Source organism: Camellia sinensis, chromosome 8, assembly GCF_055761805.1.
Source record: "Camellia sinensis isolate YWXY chromosome 8, ASM5576180v1, whole genome shotgun sequence".
In the NCBI taxonomy this organism is placed as follows: domain Eukaryota; kingdom Viridiplantae; phylum Streptophyta; class Magnoliopsida; order Ericales; family Theaceae; genus Camellia; species Camellia sinensis.
In genome coordinates, this window is record NC_138968.1 from 10,340,976 (window position 1) to 10,362,957 (window position 21,982).

A 21,982-nucleotide genomic window follows, 5' to 3' on the forward strand; every position below is an offset into this window, starting at 1 on the left:
CGTGATGTAATTTTTTTAAAAAAAATTATTCTCCTTCTATTGATTATTTTTGCTTCGAATTTTATTTTGCTAAAATAATTATGTGCACAATAGATTATGACTGAAGCCTGGGATATTTCCAAGAAAGGAAATATTTAATATCCCACAGGATAAAAACATTGTGGTATTAGAATAAATTCTATGTCAAAGTCAAAAATTTAATAAAATTCTTTCAAATTCTTTAATAATAATTGTTTATTTTTTAAATCAAATAATACTAAAATTTAGCAAGAATTTTTCTCTACAAGCTATGTCACTCATGTTAGGATTGGCATTTATATTTGATTTTGTAGAACAAATAAATGTAAAAAATGGTATTTACACAATTAAAACAATATTGCAAAATTATTTATATTTTGGTATAGTTATATGTCAAAATTTAGATTTGATACCAACCATTAAAGATGGTCCAAGAATTATACTTTATTTTAGGATAAATTACAAATATATCCCTTAAGTTTTGCTTAAAGTATAGATTATCCATTGTAGTTTGAAAAATTATAGGTATTCCCTTGTCAAAATTTTTTATTTAACAGAATTAACTAAAAAAAAAAATTCATAATTGCTCCCTTATACAATAATAAAATTACCTAAATTATTAATTAAAATATATTTATAACATTATTAAAAATTGTTAATAGACTTGATGATTTATTTATAAAAGGGGTAATTTTTTGTAAAATTAGAAACCTCAAGAATAAAATATAATTTTCAAAATTATAGGAGGCGATTTATATTTTAATCAAATTTCAGAGATGTATTTATAATTTACCCCTTTTATTGTCAAAAAGAGAGAGTTAGAAGTTAGATGATGGCACATTAGGCAATTGATGAAAGTTTTATCAGTCAAATAATTTCAAATTTGAGTACACGCATCCAGTGCTTGATTCGTCAGTTATAAATTTATGTGTTGTATGAAATTTGTTTAAAATACGGTTTGATTTTTGTAATTTTAAAAATTATATTTTATCTTTTAAAATTTTTAATTTCATAATAAATAATTTTTTTATTAATAAATTATTAAATTAATTAATAATTTTAAAATTTTGTTTCAACTAATAATTTATATATCGTAAAACAGTTAGAAATTTCTTTTTTTTTTTTTAAATATATTTTAAACAAAGTTTAAGCGTCCTAAATTTATTTGACAAATAATTTGCCGACCAAATCTATTTTTGATTTTGGATAAAACTCTGTCAACCAAACAAGGCATTACATGTTTGCACTCACCACCGCCACGTATCACACAACAAAAAGGACCCCTCATCGTCCTCCACGCCCAAACTCACCTCCCTGATTAAAACCCCAATAAAAAAGAGTCCGGATCCTCTGCCGCTTTTCCTGCGCCCATTCTGTGCCCCAAAACGACGTCGTTTTGGGAAAAAATTTCCAAAAAAAAAAAACAGAGAATCAGAAATCAAAGAAGAGAAAGAGGAGAAGAAGAAAGAAGCAGAGAGGAAGAGAGAGAGAGAAAAAGAAAGAAGGCACCACCGCAGGCCTCCCTTCACCCACAGCGCAACCATCTCCCCGCCATCGCCGACTACCAACAGAGTCCGGATCTTGTTTCCTCCTCCTTCCTCTCATTAAACTACCAACCCAGCAACCATCTCGATCTTTTCTCCTCTTTTCTTTGCCGCCGGTGTACCGGAGGGAGTTCGTCGGGAGTTCGTCGGTCATCCTTGTCGCCGTCCCCCCCCGGTCGTCCCTTGCCAATCTTTGCTGGATCTAATGTTTGACTGTTTGTATTGATCTAATTTTTATTAATTTTGATTTATCATTTGGAATGTTCAAGTGTTATTTTGTATATATATCTGTATATATATACATACAAGTTCTGCAAATATTTGGAAAGTTCTGCAAATACATACCATTTTGAATTTGGAATCCCACAAGTTCTGCAAATTTTTTATTGGAACACAAAGTGGGTTTGCATGAAGTTGTTTTCAAGCCTTTAATCTATGGGGATGTGAATAAATTAGCTTCATAGATTCGAGGGGTTAGCTTCACAGATTCGAGCGGCTTGAAGAGGTGTTCTTCTCCTCTCTCTTCCTATGTGCTTGGCTCGTCTTTCCCTCTTTCTCTTCTCCGATTTCTGATTCTCTGTGTGTGTTTTTTTTTGCAATTTTTTTTAATTGAAATTTTGCTTCAAAACGACGTCGTTTTGGGTCACCGGAGTGGGAAAAGCGGCAGAGATCCGGACTCAATAAAAAACGTTTCCAACTCCGACATGTTGACTGTCCAGCACTCACCGGTGGTGGACCAGTTAGTTGTTGCTTACAAACCAACCCACGCATATATATAGAAGGGTGTGCAATGCGCATGGCTTCCTCGTCTAGCACTCTCGCTGCTAATCTGCGCACATCGATCACGCGCCTCCCCTCCATCCACCGATCGCCGTCGTGCATTCCGGCGAGATCTCAACTATTCATCCCTAAACCTCTCGCTTGTTCGTTAATCAGACCGAGAAGAGTCTCGGGAATTGGAGCGAATCCGAAGAAATTCGATTGCAGAGCGAAGTTTTCAATGGCTGAGAAACGCCAAGGGAAAGTAGATGTGTTCGATTCGGAGGAATCTCTGTCGGTTTCTCTGGCCAAATACACCGCCGATCTATCGGAAAAGTTTGCGAAGGAGAGAGGTGCTTTCACCGTTGTTTTGTCTGGAGGTTCTCTGATCAACTCGCTCAGGTATCATAGCTAGTCTTCTTTTTTCTGTTTGGTTGATTAGAAAATTTAGGAAAGGGAAGATTGTAATTAGGATGAATTACACAAATGATTCTAAATTATACTCAGCTAATTTTGTTTTTTTATCTTAGATTTCACACATTGTGTCCCTTCCCCTATATTGTCGCCTTAGGTTAGCCTCACATCACATCAGGCATTGAAGTGTATAAATAGGGGTGATAAACGAACCAAACAGTTCTAACTCGACTCATGTTTGGCTCATTAAAACCTCGTTTGAGCTCAGTTTGATAGGTAAACAAGTTAATCTTCAACATATTTTGAAACTCATTAAGGTTTTCAAACCATGCTTGAACAATTAAACCAAGCTTGAATAGCTGATAGTTTGTTCGGCTCGGTTTGATAAGCCTAAAACTATATAAAAGTATCAAACTACTCGAAAAGCTTGTTAAGATCGGTTTAAAAGTTTAGCAAACCAAGTTTGAACAAATTTTGCAACGTGGTAAAGTTTTCAAACCAAGCTTGAACAATTATTTGTTCAGCTCATTGGCAAACCCCTATGTATAAAGGATAAAATACTCAATCAATTAAAGGATCAAAATGACTCTCAATAATAGAGTGAAAGACATGGTTGTGTTTTGTTTTGTAAATAATATGCATTTTCTACGTGTCCCATGATTCATTTAGGCGAGAAATGAAATAAGTTTCTTTTAATGCCTTTTAAATATCCGATGTCTGATGTGAGACTGATGGTAGTATTTGCTAGTATTTTTCGTATGATTTTTAGACGATAGTTAGGGTAGTATTAGTAGACTGGATTAATGTTATGAAATTTAAGGATGCAATCGGTACAAATTAAAGATTAAGGACTAAACCAAATGGGGTTTGTGGTATGCTTTAGAGACTATTTGTGTAATTTAATCTTGTGATTATCATAGAAAATCATCTTGGTGATTGTTTGCTGTTGATAAATCAGGAAATTAGTCGAAGCTCCATATATTGATTCAGTGGATTGGTCGAAGTGGCACATCTTTTGGGTGGATGAGAGAGTGGTTCCTAAGGATCATGAAGATAGCAATTATAAGCTTGCCTACGATGGTTTTCTATGTAAGGTATGGTTTAAGACCTTTGGTTTTTAATCCTAACATATCTTGATTGTGCTGTTTTTATTTACTGAAATTTAGTGAGTGTTTGGGAAGTGGGTTTTTATGTAGGTTTTTTTAGTTGTAGGATGTTATTGGATAAAATTTTTTTGGTGTTTGGGAAGATAATTGGGTTTTTTTGTGGTTGGATGTGATATTTGTGAGAGAAAAGGTGAAATGATTATGGGGTTGGATATGATATTTTGTTTGGATTGTTTTTTTTTTAGTTTTGCAAAAAGTTTGTCTTTTAGTGTAAAAAATAAAAAAAAACCCAACACACAAACTTCCCAAACACCATCTTAGTGTGAGTTCCAGTGTGTGAAGTTACTTAACTAGTTTTAATCCTACACAAACAAAACAAAAAACAAAAACAAAATTAAAAAATAAAAAATTTACTTGATATCACTGCCAATACAATCACACTATAATTTGGTCAGATGACATGTGGGCCACACGTCAGCCTCGTGAGGTGACTCGTGAATCAATGACAAGTCTCCACGTGTTCCATCTGTGGTCAAACTATCCTAGCAGTGGCAAATGTACATGGGACCCTTGTCTTCTTAGGTCTAAGAATTAAGGCATTTTCCAAACTGCTTCTAGCATCCCTTGGCTCAGCTAAGGATCCTCCACTTGAGTGGTCACCTTCTCTGCTTGTGAACAGCACTTGGTGTACCCAGCTCGATTGAATAAGTACCCTACCCTCTTCCTCAGAAGACTTGGGCATACTTGTTCTCCAGCCGAGCATGTTCTCCCTCTGGTAATTTCTATCTAATATTCTTATATCTAACTACCCTCTTATAAGTTGCTTTAATGGAAAATCAATTCAACCAATAAGTTTGAAATCAATGCTGGCATTTCTGCTTTGATTGATGTTGAGGAAACAAATCTCTCTTTACCCAACAAGATCTCATCGACATGCCATTAGAAAGATATAGGAGGGAGGAAGGGAGGGAAGGGAGGGAAGGAAGGAAGGAAGATTCTATTGGACATGCTTTTTCCAGATTGGAAGTTGCTGAGGGTGAGATTGCTATTTCTCTCTCTTGGGGAACATGATCCCAAGGTTTTGTGATTGGGTTTTTGAGCCATGGATTCCTTACCAAAACTAATTGGAAAACTTAAACAAATAAAATATTTAGACCTACTCCAGTATTCCCGCATAGGTGGTCTCTAGATTGGGGTGCCTAAACACTCTTTTTTCACACAATTTTCTCTCTAACAGCTCCCCTCGTCTTTCTTTAAGGAATTCCTTCATTGCTGCTTCTTCTTGGCATCAATATCAATAACACACAAATTAAGAACCTTGGATGATAGTGAAGACGTGGGTACTAAACCAAAAATGTAGCCCTTGTTTGGTTTGCTTTTGAGAGAGTAATTTTGGAGAAATTTTTTTAAAATTTTGTTTGGTTTAGTGATTTTGGAAAAAAATTTCAAAATCACTCTCTCTCTTACAAATCAATCAATCATTTTTTTCTCTCTCCTCTCTCATTCTTAATCACTTTTTCTCTCACACACATCTATTCAACTATAACAAAATATCAAATCATCCCAAACTCTCATATTCCAAAACTATTTCTAAAATATACAACTAAACAAACCAAAAAAATTTCTAAACTCTTTCCCCAAATTTTTTTTAAAAAATTTATCTCCCAAAACTAAACCAAACACACCCGTAATGTTTTACTTTTGACAACAGAACAATCAAGGGTTGTTTGGGAATAGGTTATTTTAGTATTTTTTTAATTTTTTATGAAAATATGTGTAAAAAAATAGAGAAGTGATAGTAACTCAAAAAGAAAAAAGGACAAAAAGTATACTATTTTAGTAGCATCCCAAACAACCAAATGTGCCAATCGAACATCTTTCTTTGGCAACTTAAAAATGTTAGAATCTTTTTGTAATTGTGCACTTGCTAGGCTCAATTTGGTTAGATAGATAATAAGTGAAAGAAAAAAGAGAAAAAATATTTTTGTCACTACAACATATAAGACTTTTGGCAACCAATTATTTTGGTCGCTAAAACTATTATTTTGGTCTCTAAATGATTTTTGTGACAAAATTAGTTTCGTCACTAAAAAAGTCACTAAAAGTATGTCTAGAAAAGTCTTTAGCGACGAATTTTTGAAAATGTCACTGAAAATGACAATTAGTGACCAATTTTATATTGTCACTAAATGTTTAATTTTACAAGACTAAACATTTGGTCGCTAATACTTCGTCATAAAATGTCCCAATTTGGTCGCGAAAAACAAAAAAATGACATTTTTAACGACAATGATATTTGGTCGCTAAAAAACATAACTTTCTCTACAAACACATTTTTGTCAATAAAAATCGAAGTTGAGAATTTTGTAATCATTTAATCTCATAGCTAAAAATGCACAAAATTAAATGTCATCCAATCATATTAAAAAAAATTGACATCCACACATCAAAGGCACTCTATTCCCAAACCATAATGAGTATAAAATTTTACAAAAATTAAAATTGAAAGTTTTCAAATTCAAATTAATTTAGTAACAGTTCAAATAAAGAATAGCAACAGTTTCTTCAAAAAGAATCTCTAAAAAGCATTTTCTCAACATCGATATTAGGCTTTATATCAGACAATCTTGGCACAAGAGGCTTCAAGCTGTACTTAGGTGTGACACCCTTGGGACATCCCTGCAACCAAAATTCAAAACGAAGAATCAAATAATAAGAACCAACTAAAAATAACCTCATTAAATAATCAATAGTCATTCATAATCAAATAAGTTACAAATAATGGAAAAGCACATTATCTCAGAACAAGCTATCTCTAATTTATGGGATCAATTGTTTTGTGACATAATAAATTAACAATCATACATGGACCTCCACGAAGGGGGATTTGTATATATGTCTGTCTCTCTCTCTCTCGTTTACAAGGGGAGAGACAATAAATATTGGAGGGTGGCGAGGGTGATTCTTTGAAACCTATAGAATGAGGGGATTCAAATGATCCAAATCTTGCAGGGTCATTATGAGCCCTACTGCTTCTACTGTAGTATTGATTCTGATGCTGAGCAACAACAAGAGTCTCCATAGGAAGTTTATCAGCAGCGAGTTCAACTACGATTACTCGATCCAGTTAAGCCAATTCTAAAACATTAACATTCAAGATCTGTACTAAACTCTAAAAATATCTCTGGATCTTCTCCATAACCACCAAAAACTGAGCACTGCTTCTACTGTAGTATTGATTCTGATGCTGAGCAACAACAAGAGTCTCCATAGGAAATTTATCGGCAGCGAGTTCAACTACGATTACTCGATCCAGTTAAGCCAATTCTAAAACATTAACATTCAAGATCTGTACTAAACTCTAAAAATATCTCTGGATCTTCTCCATAACCACCAAAAACTGAGCAGATTTGCGTTGATTTCAGTAAATCCAAACAATGCGTCAAGCATATATGTAGATCGACAAGAACCAGCAAAACAAGTCGTCCTTGATCTCTTCAAAGCAGCAGTCGTCAATTCAATGATCAGATCTATACAAAAACAAAATAGATCAGCACATAACCAGTCTTGATATATCAAACTAATAGATGGATCAGAAAACTAACTTGTAACATACCAAACAGGTAGTCACCCCATGTGATCCCTGGTTCAAGCTCCCAATCATGGCCAGGGGGTCTATCATGCAGGGCTTCAATGAAAGTCACAAAGAAGTTGTGCACGCCCTCCCTTAGTTGTTGGATGTAGCTATAGAAAAGAAATGGAAGGTTTAAATATGGTCTACATCTACAGATATATGATATAAGGTACTACATGAGAATAAAAGCTCACGTATGCTGATCCGTGCTCCCTTTATTTCCATAAACAGTAAGTCCCTGATTCACCTATTGAGGTCAAGAAAAAAGAAAAAGAGAAAAAAAGGAAAAAAAAAGGCTAGCATAAGTGATCAAAATAAACATCGACACATAGTAAAAGCAGGGCCTTGGGCAACCAACACGTCCTTGCCTAGGCTAGACATGGTATTTTAAATATCATGCTCGATTAACTGTTGAAGCTTTAATAGCTAGTTGATAACTTCAAATTCCAAAGAAAAACAACCTAAATTTTTCTAGCATGATTACCAAAGGGGCTATTGAGCATTGACATAAATTAAAGGCGTATATAACAGGACATGTATCTTGTCTATTGTGGATAGGGATAGTCATGTCTTAAATCATTATATGTAGGTAATAGAACTCGGTTAATGGATAAAGGTGCACCATCCATTTGCATCAAAATGTCCACACATTGGAAATGCAGGATCAAATGCCATTTTAACAATTAGGAAATCAAAATCCAATGTTTCCAACTCCTTATTGATGGATGGGGAATAGAATATGAAAATAAGAAACAAGATTTCTAATAGATGCTAAATCATCCAATTTTTCTTTCTAGTGAGGGTGAAATTGAAGAAAATTGCTATTTAGATGAAAATTTTGGACAGAGCTAAGAAAAAGACATGAAGTACAAAGTTGCTAGAAAATTTGTTATTACAATTTACATGCCATCTGCCTAACTAGATGCAACAATGCTAACATGTTATAAGAGTCCTTAAAAACCAAAATATTTAAAAATTGCCTCCAAAGAAAGATAAAAGGAATATTTCCTCAAAGAAAATTCTACTCCATTCAGTTGTTTCCTCCTAAACCACTGCCAAGTTGACACTCTATAGTGTGACAAAAATATATGGCCATCTAAAATGCGTAGCCTTAGTCTCACATCACACCTTTTTTGTAGTTGCTAGAGGTGTCACAAAATCAAAATGCTTCAATGGTAAACAATATTAATGCCAATTAAATAGATAATGATATTTTAGGACATCAAATTTGTTCCGTGTTCAAACAAGAAGAGTTGGTAGAGATGGTTGGACATACCCGATTACTATCTAGGTCAAACTCCTTCCTAAGTGATTCCATGACCAACTGTTTTAAATACCTACTAAATAATAATAGGCTATCCTTGTAAGGAAGAACAACCATATCCTGTGGAAAAACAAAGAAACCAAAGCATAAATATTTTATAGTTAAACAGAATCACACTAAGACAACACCAAGATAATAGCTGGGGACTAAAGGTCTATAAGTTATCAAGAGGGGGATGAGATACGCCTTAGAAATTAAAGCAGAATAACTAACATTTTTATTGCACAAAGCTAAACCAAAACAGAGCCTTGCCAAGAGGTACTACTTGGAAACAACTGAATTTCAGGACATCTGGAGGAAAACTGATAAAGCAGAAAAACAAGACTTGAAGTTCAGTGAAAGATTTGTGTGGGTTGTGCAATTTTGATAATGGTCTAATCGAACAGCTTTCTCATAATGAATGAGTAAATCCAAACTGATTTGATTAATCATTTTTTAAAACAGAACCAACCAATTTTTAACTTTAATTTCCCCCTCTTGATTAGTTTACACCAATGAACATCTCCACCTACTCCCATTTCATTGACTATGATTGGCCATGATAGAAGTGTCACATGTACCAGGAATAATTTGCCAATGCCTGAACTCTCCTCTAAAACCTCTTGATATGCTGCCACTCCTATAACATCAAAAGGATTTGACCCCCATCAAATGCATAGAAATATTACATAAACTAGTGGGGTGGCACTCACTACCTGAGTGCAAGTGCCACAAAGAACCACTAAATTAGCCACTTTTTGAACAGTGGTGCATAGAGAGAGAGAGAGAGAGAGAGGTGTACTAAGTAGCCTCTAAATTATAAAGGAGAGAGAGAGATAGAGATAGAGAGAGAGAGAGAGAGAGAGAGAGAGAGGTGTACTAAGTGGCCTCTTAATTAGGAAGGGGAATTTTTAAAACTATCTGGGAGTTCTAGGCAGTTGTGGGGAGTTCTTTAAAATAATGTGTTTACTTAAACATTTACGTTAACTAAATATAGAAGTAAAAGGATTTTAATAATGCATAATTTAATTTTCTTTGGATAGTTTAGGGAAATGAAAAATGTACACAAAATTAGTGTTCTACTTTTATATATTAGCAAAGATGACATGCTTGACAACTGAACCAGTGCTTACCCCATTCCTCCAAGTGGGACACCTTGGGATGCTGATGGCTTGCAACTCTCTTGATTGAAAGGATTAATTGGTTCTGTCTGCACATATTAAGTGAGTAGCAATTAAATCTAAAGAAAAGGTCCAACAAAAAACTGCGTCAAAGTCCAATTATTTTTTTATTTTTTTATTGGCACTAGGGTGCCCGAATCAAAGTCCAATTAATTTTCAACATAGGAAACTAGTTGTTAGGGTCATTATTGAATACTAAAAAGTAGCTATAGGGAAAAATTAAAATGAGTTGAAGAAGAATAAAGTTGAGAGAGTTACCCTTCCATGGGAAGCCTCTTCCCGTACATAGGACCACATATGTATACCAAGTCGAACCTAAGTTCAAAATTCAAGACATGAATCACAAAATGAGAACTGGTGAACGATAATGCATAACTTATGATACACAGGACCTATATGTCTTTTCTGTTTTGCCGTTTCAATAAAATCATCTTCCATTTTGTTGCTAAACAGTTTTGACAATATTTATGCTAGGACAGTTTTGCAGTAGAGACTAGTAGAGTAAGTAAATAAAATAAATGTCATATATATTATTCATTATATACATGTCTAATATTCTTCCAACTAAGAACCAATCAGTATTGCCTAATAATAGGGTGAATTAGACATACACCCCCTGGAATATGCACCGCATCCCCAATTCTTTGTCTCCAACACGCATTAGATAGACATAAATATACACACACACACAAGTTCAATCTATGTAAAGAATTCTTCAATTCCAACACACATTAAGATAAGAAACAAGTTCAATCTATGTAAAACACAGATTGAAACACGCATTAGTTTGCTTTGTGGATGCAAAACACAGATTGAAACACAAACAAGTTCAATCTATGTAATACATTAGTTTGCTTTGTGGATGCGAAACACAGATTGAAACACATATGTAAAGAATTGGAGCTCTTACAGGTCGATTACGGAGATCAATTACGATAAGAAATTGAAAGTTCGAATTGGAGCTCTTACAGGTCGATTACGGAGATCGACTATGCAGAGAGAGAGAGAGAGAGAGAGAGAGACACACACACACACACACACACACACACAAACACACACACACACCAAAATTTGAAGAAGATTGAGCTCCCAATCTACCTGGGAGCTCCGAACTTTAGGGCTAAAGATTGAGCAAACCCGTCAAAAGAGAGAATGAGCAATTTAGGGCTGAAGTGAAGTGAGGTCCCGACTTTTCAATTGTTAAAATGATGAAAATAATTGGTCTCAAATTGTTTTTAATTGATAATGACGAAAATATTTAGTCCCTAAATGTTAATAATATATTAGCAACCAAATTTATTGGTCTAAAAAAATTATATAAATATTAAGTGAGAATATTAATAGTCATTTTTACAATCGTATAAGTAAATTATCATATGTTTAAATTTGTCCCTAAAAGATTATTTTTAGCGACCAAATTTAATTAGTCCCTAAATATTAGTCTCTAAAAGACTAATTTCTTGTAGTGTGTACGTGTTTGTTTAGATAGAGAGTCCTAAAAGGTAATGGAAATTAAGGCTGTGTTTGGTTTAACTTTCTAAAACTAATTTCGCCCTTATATTCTAATGCTATGTTTGGTTTAAGTTTTCAAATCATGATTTCAAATCAATTTCAAAACACATTTTAAAAACATGTTTGGTAAACTAGACAGTTTTTGAATTTTTGGTCTACCTGGTCATCTGCCTAGACATCCTCCTCCGAATGTCCGGCCAGTTGACCGGAACAATATTTTTTTTTTTCAATTGCCCCGCCACCTGTTATTTGAAAAAAAAAACATTATATTTATTTTTGATATTTTTTAAATATACAAATTATTTTTTTAGACCAAAATGACAAATTATTCTTTTAAATTAAATTAAATTTTAAAAAGAGTTTGGTTATAAGTTTTAAATAAAATTTTTAATAGAGTTTTGAGTTGTGTGTTTGGTTATGAGTTATAAATTTTTCAATTAAGTTTTGAAAACTCTTTTTAAAACTCAAAACCAAACAACTTTTCTCATTTCCTATGCACATAAAAAATTTAAAACTCAATTTAAAACTCTTTTGAAAACTTATAACCAAACAAATTTTTTCTTTTTCAAATCATAATTCTGAAACTCACAAACCTAAATTACAACTCTATTTTCAACTCATAATTTTAAAACTCCATCAAACACTACCTAAAGTTTCCTGCACAACTCAAATTAGCTTGTTAGTTAAGCTAACAATTTCTTGCAAAATATACAGAGAATCTCTTAAATCTTTTCTTTTTGCCTATGTTTTTCTCCACAACTCTATATTATGTAGTGATTATATTTTTTTTCCCAACATTTTCTTACAAATTTTTTCATCTATTCAAATACATGTAAGAAAATAAATTTTTATTTCTTTTTCCTTTCTTTGGCTTCACTTTTTACCTTTTTTATTTTATATCATACTTTCTTTTTACCATTTTCATTTTCTATTACACCTTTTCTTTCATCGTTACCTAGTTTTTTCTCTTTCTTGTGAATAATGATTTTTGAGAACTGAATTATAACATATTTGGACTATGTAAAACTATTCACCCCATTCCTTGCTTTGGCAGGTACCAATTACCACCGGTAATGTCTACGCCATCAACGATGCACTGTCAGCAGAGGCTGCAGCTGACGACTATGAGACCTGTCTCAAACATTTGGTTAAGATAAAGACGGTGGATTTATCTGAGGCTAGTGGGTTTCCAAAATTTGATCTCATGCTACTGGGTATGGGCCCAGACGGACACGTGGCTTCTCTATTCCCCGGACATCCCCTTGTCCATGAGAGCAAGCAGTGGGTGACCTCCATCAAAGACTCGCCCAAACCACCTCCGGAGAGGATTACTTTCACCTTTCCAGTAATCAACTCGTCTGCAAATATCGCGCTTGTGGTAGCAGGGGCAGGTAAAGCACACGCGGTGAACGTGGCATTGGGTAGTGGTCAGAATTCTGATTCACTGCTGCCTGTTCAAATGGTTTCGCCGGAAGGTGAGGTGACATGGTTTTTGGACAGTGGAGCAGCTTCAAAGCTGTAGATTTACAGTTGATCCGAATCATAATATGGTATGTCTATTTTAGTATTTTGTGAAGTGATTAGTAAGCTTTTGGATGTATTAGAGGGTTTTGCAATGTTGGTGATATAGTTGATGAACAGCGAGGTTTTTCTTCATCTAATGCTGGTGGGTAGAGTATTTGAATAATGTGGGACCCAAATAATGTAATATATTTCCCTCTAAATTCTCCATAATGTGAATTTGAGTTGCATTTTCTTTCCTGTACTTTTTTTTTTGTTTTTTTTTGGAGCTAAGAAAAGCCCTCAGGCTACCCAATCAATAGGTAAAGCTCTCTTGAGATGAGAAGAGGTGAGCCAGTGAGCAATTCGATTGGCCTCTCTAGGTGCCCAAGAAAGCAGGCAACTGGAAGAAGAGCTCAAAGATAGAATATCATGGACTATTGCAAGCCAATCCCATGGGGGGACCAATTCCGAAACACTCAGATCAATGATAGCTTTATAATCACTTGGACAGTAGCAAGTCCAACAGCTTGAAGAAGCTGACATGCCAATCGGATAGCACGAGCTTCGCCTTGAATGACTGAGGATGATTGAACCGAGGAAACAACCCCACCAACCAGATTCCGCTTCCAATCCCTCAGACTGAGTGCAATAGATGATTTCCCTCCAACTTGGTCAAAGCTAGCATCACAATTAATTTTCAAATGACCTTGACTAGGAGGGACCCATTTGGACTGAGGTTGGCTTATTTTAGGTCAATTATGTCTTTTGCCTTGTTCAATTGGACTCCGCTCTAAATATTAGAAATCAACAACAAAAAAAAAAAAAAAAATGACTTGATGCATTGAATCATGACTATACTGTTATTTTAATATTAAAATTTGATAGAGATGAAATTGGATCAATTGATTCTTTCCTTTTTCTTTTTTCATTTCTTTGAACTTCACAAGAATCTGGCAATATTTTTAATAAAATTTGCTTGTTCTCAACAATTGAAAGTAATTAAACCGGACAACTTGATGCCATTGAAGGATATTACAGAAAATCTAATATAACACTAATATCATGTAATTATTAACACATAGTATTATCAACTAATAATAAAATTATTAGATACTGAATTTTACTATTAAAATGTAATTCTCTGTTGTAATATAATGTGTACTTGTCACATTTACATATAGTGAGATTTGTTATTATGCTTATATAATAATTGGTGTATCTATGATCATGTCATATCATCATTATAATTTTTTTTTTTCCTAATCAGCAAGTCAATATATATATATATATAATTTTGGTAAAAATAAAATGAGTGATGGATTCTCATCATTCATTGTATTCATGCCAACAATTACAAAATTATAATGTATGATTCATGGATTTCTACTTTAAAATCTACATTGAAAATGTGTCGTAGTGTAATTTTATTTCACTTTCTTGCCCCTTAGCAGCCCAATGCTATTATAACTTTAATATTGGGATCCATCATTATTTTCTAGTCTTTTTATGTGAGCTGTTTTTTTTTTTTTTTTTTAATAACTTCTTTTGTCCCTACATAACTTGCTTTCGTGTCATTATTATAACAAATAAATAATTTGTAAGAAAAAGAAAAAAAAAGATTTTACAAACCTCTTTGTAAATTTAAGATTTAAATACAATTTAAAAATAATATATATATTATCCAATTATATTTGAGTTGTGACCACCAATAGAAAAGATTTTAACCACAGGAATACCATAAAGGAGTATATGATTGAGCACATAGATTGGAGAAGTTGAACACTTTTATCAGAAAAATGATTTATAAATAAAAATTTTGTTGAGGACAATGTGGTTGTATGACATTTATAAAATTTAATGTCACAATATGTTGTGGTGAATAGTTTAATTTAAAATAAAATATCACATAAATTTATATAAAAATATTATTTGTATAGCATTACCCCTCTTATGTGGCCACCACTTGCACTACAAATTACTTATTGGTTATTTATTTGAAAAGTGATTCCAATTTAGTAACACTACTAATTCAAAATTTTTATTAAACATTATCAATCTATGGTTGAGAGTTTTTTATTTTTATTTTTTATTTTTTATTATTTTTTTAACATAACTCCATATGACGCCGTTTCAATTTGTACCACAAAATCAATTTTTAGACAAAAATGTGGTACATTTTTTCTGGGCAAGTAGAATTTCTGATTCGAATTTCCTAACTTTGCATTCAATATTTGATGCTTGCCCCAAGAAGATAGTTGTATAGAAACAAGATCTGACAATGTCTCTCATGTTTATAATATTGAATTCACTCACTTTCATGCATTCATGCAGCCAGTGACGGAGTTCGAAAATTAGGTTAGAAGAGAGTTCTTATTAATTATAATTTTTTATTAAAAAAAAAATTATGAGTAATATTAAGATAATGATCATTTTATGAGATAAATTTAAACATAAAAAATTACATATTTATTATTAATAAGAAAAAATTAAAATTTTATAATAGTGTGGAATAGCTCGGTGTGAGATGATAATGTAAGTTTGTAATTTTATCACAAAAAATTATGGATCAAAATTCCTAATTTTAAAAAATAAAAACACATCATTTATAGCACAAATTATTATAGAATCTATTTAATTTTTATTTGACAGAAAAATATTAAGGAGATGACATTGCTTATAAATGATGTGTTTTGAATGAAAATTATTAAACAGTCTTAGAGTACCATGTGACGTTATCTACGTGATGCTCAAAGCATAGAAAATCACAAATCACGCTAAGTAGTATGTCAACTACTTGAAAATAATGAGTTCATTATATTCAATCTATAATATTTTTCACTATACTATTGATTTAAACTACTACATAAATAATACCACATAGTGTTCACAAAGTATCAAATAAGTATTTGTTGTGAACAATATAATAAACCATTAGCCAAAAAATATGTTAAAAAAAAAATACATTTTATACACAAAAAAAAAAATTACAAAATTGAGAGGGGCACGTGACCCCCTCGACCAATGCTACCGTCGCCCCTGCATCCATGCATGGTGGCGTTGTGGTGTGTTGATTTTAAAATTGTTTATGCTTTTCTATATAACATATAAATAGAAAAAGAATGAGTCACAAAAAATATATTGATAGATTTGTGATTTTATTTTAAATTTAGTAATAATAATAATAATAATAATTAAAAAAAAAGTGAGAGTTCAACAAAATTATGGCCATGATTTAGTTGCTAATGCATTGATAAAAAAAATAAAAAAATTAGATGTTAATTTATTGCAGCCTTTTTTTGGTAGGTAATCCAATTTGTTGCCGTTCTTTTAGATCTAACACTTTATGGTATGTTTGGATGGCAAGAAAGAAGAAGAGTATTATGAATCTTATTTCTTATCTTCCTCTTCATTTTGTCATTTAGGTGCATCAAGACATGAAAATTTATTCCGAGTTAATTATTCACTCACTCATCCCAAACACCTATACTCACATTTCTGAACCAATAGTCACAAAAGAGGATGGCAATTCAATATTAAAATGGATTCATGAAATAGAATCTCATTTTATTATTGATATTGTGAATTCTAGCGAATTTCTGCCATCCAAACAAACATTAGGAGTGTAAATTTATATATGTATTGTCACTGTCTATTCCAACTACCTTTAGAAAGATGAAGCTCACCTTTGACCTCATTTTACTCTCTTGATGAATGATTGTAGTTGGTCATGAAAAGCATTAGTCTAGGGCATGCTATGTACCCTGCCATAAAAAAAGAAAAAGTTAAAAGATGAAAAAACACAAAGAGCATGCTTATATAATATGAAAAAAAGGGTTAGGAACTTTAGTATATAATTGTTATGATTCATGTGTTGGTGTGTCCTTCAATCCAAAAATGAGGATGAGCTTGACATCTAGTTTCCCCATTGTGGACAGCTCAGCCTGAGCTTATGTTAGTAATCTGAATTGTTCATTTTATAAATTTTTTTAGATGACTATTCATAAAAAAAATTAAATTAATCAGATTTCGATTATCATATAATTGGATCATGTTTATCTTAAAAACTTATGATTTGTCACAAATCAATTTTTAAACAAAGTTTTTTAATATGAGATTAAACCAAATTTTAGCTTATTACTTTGTCCATCTCGCTTGGTTAATTAGAACCTTTGCCCCTCACTCCCCTTCCAAATGCTAGGGCTTCCATGCGCTTAAAAAATGAAAGGAGTTGAGATTTGCCTAATCAAGAGCCTTCATTTTTTATTATTATTATATAAATAATGTCATATATAAATAAATTTTTCATAGAATTTTCTCAGCATTAAATACAAAGCAATGGAATCCATGTGGATTGCATTAGTTTTGTCTAATGATTAATAATGCTAAGAATAGAGGATACCAAAACAAAATGAATCACAAAACGTATATTACTAGATTGAGATTTGTTTTAAATGTGAATACTCCTTAATTGGGTTTAATTGCAACCGTTCATTATATTTTCTATGAACCATTCTATTATTTATTTTATATTCTTAACATCACCCATCTAATAATATAAAATCTGATAAAGAAAGTCATTTATGTATAATATTTTTCCTTTTTCTGTTGTTGAAGGAAACCATAATTACTTTCTGCATGCATACTATATACTTCCCCAACTCGTTTGTCAACTATGCCTCCGTTTGGCAAGTTGGGTTGGGTTAGGTTTGAGATTATTTTAATTATAAAAAAATAAAATAGATTTTTTAAGTTTAATAAGACAAAACATCATATCTAACCTATAATCATTATATTCTTTCTCCCACAAAAAGTTTAAAAAGTTAAAAAGTCTTTCCTAAATGAGACTTTTTAGCCCTATGTTAAAATAGCTAAAAAGACAACCTACTTCCCAAACTAACCCTATATATTTTGGTCAAAAAATCAAAAAAATCACTATAAATTATCACATCACTCCCTTTATGAATTTTTATTTTTGAATATTTTTACCCTCCTTTTCCTTTTTTATCCAAATAACAACGCACCTGATTTTGTTGACTGGTCTTTTGGAAGTAGGAAATTTTTGGGACTGGGTTGTGGTTCTTAAAATGTTCAATTGCTATAATAAAATGTTAAGCCATGATAGTAGTTGCATTATTGCATACTTGAGATCCATTATGAGTTTTGTTAACGAGTATTTAAAAAATATTAATTAGTTAAATTTAAAATAATTATACATTCTTTACAATAACTGTTTTATGAAAAAAGAATATAAAATAATTTTAAATTTCTTAATAAATACCCGATAATAAAAATTCATCAATTGTTAACCATTTTGACATGCAATTAATTGAAAGACCAAAAGATAAAAGTTGAGAAAAAGGGTCATTTGCAATGTAGCTCATAATTATAATATGCAGGGGGGGGGGGGGGGGCATGTTGCAGAATGTTTTCCTTTCCCAATTGTTTGCAAATTCTAAAGAGTGCAGTGGTCCTATCTTTTGAAGAAAAAAAATTACGTGTATTCAAACACTTAATACAGTGAAAATTACAACTACTCCCTCAATTATGTGTTAAGTTCCAATGGTTTTGTGTGTAATTAAATGTGTAAAAGAAATAAACAACAAAATAAAATAAATAATTTAGAAAATAATTATATAAATTAAATTCCGAATTAATTGCTTACAGAAATTATAAGTCGAGGTTTGTACTAGACACAATCTTCTTAAAGTAGATTCACTACAACATTTTCTTAGTTTAGTGACATTTGAAAGTGCCACAAAACTATTCTTCTAATGATATTTTTTGGTCTTGTGGCATTTTGAACAAGTGCCACTTCTATCGGTGCCACGGTAGATACGAGTGCCACGGTAGATACTTGCAAGTGTCACTGCACCATCATGGCTGAAAACTTTCAATGACATTTTAATGTCATGGTAGATATTATTTGTGGCACTATCAAGCGCCATTAAAAAAAGAGTTAGTGACACTTGTAAGTGTCATTACACCATCAAGACTAAAACCTTTCAGTGACACTTTAATGTCATGGTAGACACTATTCATGACACTATCAAGTGCCATTCATGACAATAATTCGTTGTAAAACAATTTGATCCGCTCTTGTGGAGACTCGAACCGTCAACCTTCCGCACCATAAACCTTATACACCACACTCTTCCCACTACACCTCTATAACACCACATGATTATATATGCAACATATATTATTTATATAGTACATACATCCATATTAATATAAAAGTATATGTATAAACATAATTATTTTATTGAACATAATTTATGTAAAATAAACTATTTACTACCAAAATAAAAAAAGACCACTTTTGGCGACTAAAAATATTTTTTGGTCGCCAATTCTATACTTTTGGCTACTAATTGTTTTTTAGTTGCTAAAAAACTTAACTTTTGCTGACCAAAATCGGATTTGGTCACCGAAGATGCACTTTCAGCTACCAAAATTTTGGTCGCCAAAAAATTTAATTCCCACCTTAGGATTTTAGTTCTCCCGTGCTAAAAATAACCACTTTTGGCGACTAAACTTATTTTTTAGTCGCCAATTATAGACTTTTGGCTACTAAAATTTTTTTAGTCACCAAAAAGCTTTACTTTTGGCTACTAAAATTTTTTTAGTTGGTAAAACCCATATAATCAGTGACCAAACTTATTTTTAGTTGCCAATTGTAGACTTTTGGTTACTAATTTTTTTTAGTTGCCAAAAAGTTTTACTTTGGGCTACTAAGATTTTTTTTATCACTAAAACCTATATAATCAGCGACCAAACTTAGTTTTGGTCGCCAATTGTAGACTTTTGGCTATTAAAATTGTTTAGTCGCTAAAAAGCTTTACTTTTGACTACTAATGTTGTTTTGGTTGCTGAAAGCTATACTTTCAGCGACCAAATTTTTTTGGTCAGGAAATTTAGTCGCCGAATATGCTTTTTCCTGTAGTGGATATTGAGTTTAATTTATTTATTTTTAATCATTTACTGCATTGTAAAAATTTTAAAAATATATTGACATTTTTTATTTTTTCAAAAATGTCATTATAAGCTTGGAAAGTTTTTGACTTAGTGGCATTTCTCAAAATGCTATAAAATATTTGTTTATGAAACTTTCACCTAAGTGCCATAAAAAGTAATTTGCAGCTACCTAGTGTCCTGGCATTTTTTAAAAAATGCCATTGCCACTAAAGTTTAGTGACATCTGTTGGTAAATGTCACGAACATAATTTTTTGTGTCATTATTTTATAAAATGCCATAAAATTGATGTGACATTTCTTTATTGAAATGCCACTAGAGCCTTATATGTTTGTGACTTTGTGGCATTTATCTAAATGTGTCACCAAATATTATTTTTGTGGCATTTTCTAAAAACATGCCACTAGTATAGTGTCACTAAAGTGTGTTTTTGTTATAGTTTTGTGACACTTGCTCATTGAAATGTCATTAGAGCCTTTTATGTTTATCGTTTTGTGACATTTTTTAAAAACGTGCCACTAAATATCATTTTTGTGGCATTTTCTAAAAATATGCCACTAGTGTAGTGCCACTAAAGTATGTTTTTGTTGTAGTTTTGTGACACTTGTTCATTGAAATGTCACTAGAGCCTTTTATGTTTGTCGTTTTGTGGCATTTTTAAAAAACGTGCCACTAAATATCATTTTTTGTGGCATTTTCTAAAAATATGCCACTAGTGTAGTGCCACTAAAGTATGTTTTTGTTGTAGTGATTTCGCCCTCATTCTGGAACTTCGAGATTTAACAGCGTTTACTTCCTAGGATGCAACGACTACAACTTGATTTGTAGCACTACAAAATCAAGTCTGGCGAACCAAAACTTTGCTGTAACTCTCTCTTATTCTTCCTAATGATTAAATGATGGATAGATGTAGAAGACAAGAGGACGACTAGAAGGAAAAAAGAAGAAATGCTCTGAAAAATTGGATACCAAGAATTGCTGGAATGACATGCTATTTGTAGGAAGATTGGTGGCTTTTCAGAATAGGTTTTAACAGATAGAAAACCTGTTCGGGCAAATTCAATAGGTAGAAAACTTGTTCGGGTTGAATTCAATAGGTACGAACCTATTCGGGTGGAGGAAAAAAATCTGGATTAATTTATTTTGAATTTTGAAACCAAATTAAAAAATACATAAAATACAAATGTTTTGTCCCAAAAAGATAAGTATTAGGTCAGAAAAGCCTGACCCAACCTCACACCTTGCACTCGCGCCCAAGCCCAAGCCCAACCCGCCCGACAACCGGACGAACGGCGGCACCCGTGTGTGTTTTTTTTTGTTTTGGGTCCAATGGGTCTAGCCTACTTTACCTACAACCTCACCCTTCCACAAACTTGGGTACCCCTTGGGGCTCATCCCAAGTATCCCAAGCTAGAGTTTATATACTCATATAAATCCTTAATCCTTAATCCTTTCCAATATGGGATAATCACATTTCAAAAATGTATAGGAAACTTACATAAAGCCATATCTATGAACTTGAAAATACGCGTTGAATTCTCATTCATCTGAAAATGATTTTGAGCAACCAAATATATGATGTTATTCACTACGCGGCATTAAACATGAACCCAATTAGAAACATTAAAAATAATGCTTGGGTCCTACCTTAATTAATGCTCAAAGTTAGCAAAAAATAAAGTTTTACAAAGTCATTTTTCAACAATTCCCCACATGAATGGAATTCATGATAACAGACATGTAACAAGATGTAGACAAAGAAAGAGTACATTAAAAAGACACACCATATCGAGATAGGTAACTTTTGGCTTCGAACCTTCTTTAGTGAAAGCCTATCGGACTAACTGGCTAACCAATGGACGCGATGCCTTAAACTGTTCAGTTGTTTGTGTAAGCCAAGACAATAAACTACACATAATGTATCCATAGACACAATTTAGTTCTTACGGTCGTGTTCATTTTGGCCATGAACAACACCTGGTAATTCATGAGTGTTCTAGAGAATTTAGCTTTCTCAATTCTCATTGAACTAGCC

General features: G+C 32.5%; 1 protein-coding gene and 1 long non-coding RNA gene across 2 annotated transcripts; one reads left to right on the forward strand and one right to left on the reverse strand.

Moving 5' to 3' along the window:
• Positions 1 to 1,260: 1,260 nt before the first annotated feature.
• LOC114259199 (6-phosphogluconolactonase 3, chloroplastic) lies at positions 1,261 to 13,232 on the forward strand. Its single transcript, XM_082884700.1, has 3 exons — positions 1,261 to 2,723; positions 3,694 to 3,829; positions 12,526 to 13,232. Exons 1-3 carry the CDS (start codon positions 2,353 to 2,355, stop codon positions 12,991 to 12,993), a joined length of 975 nt encoding a protein of 324 aa, XP_082740826.1. The 5' UTR covers positions 1,261 to 2,352; the 3' UTR covers positions 12,994 to 13,232.
• On the reverse strand, positions 9,343 to 10,366 carry LOC114259201 (uncharacterized). Its single transcript, XR_003628213.2, has 3 exons — positions 10,218 to 10,366; positions 9,912 to 9,988; positions 9,343 to 9,418 (listed from the first exon to the last, which is right to left on the reverse strand). It is a non-coding gene; the product is annotated as an uncharacterized LOC114259201 (long non-coding RNA).
• Positions 13,233 to 21,982: the final 8,750 nt, after the last annotated feature.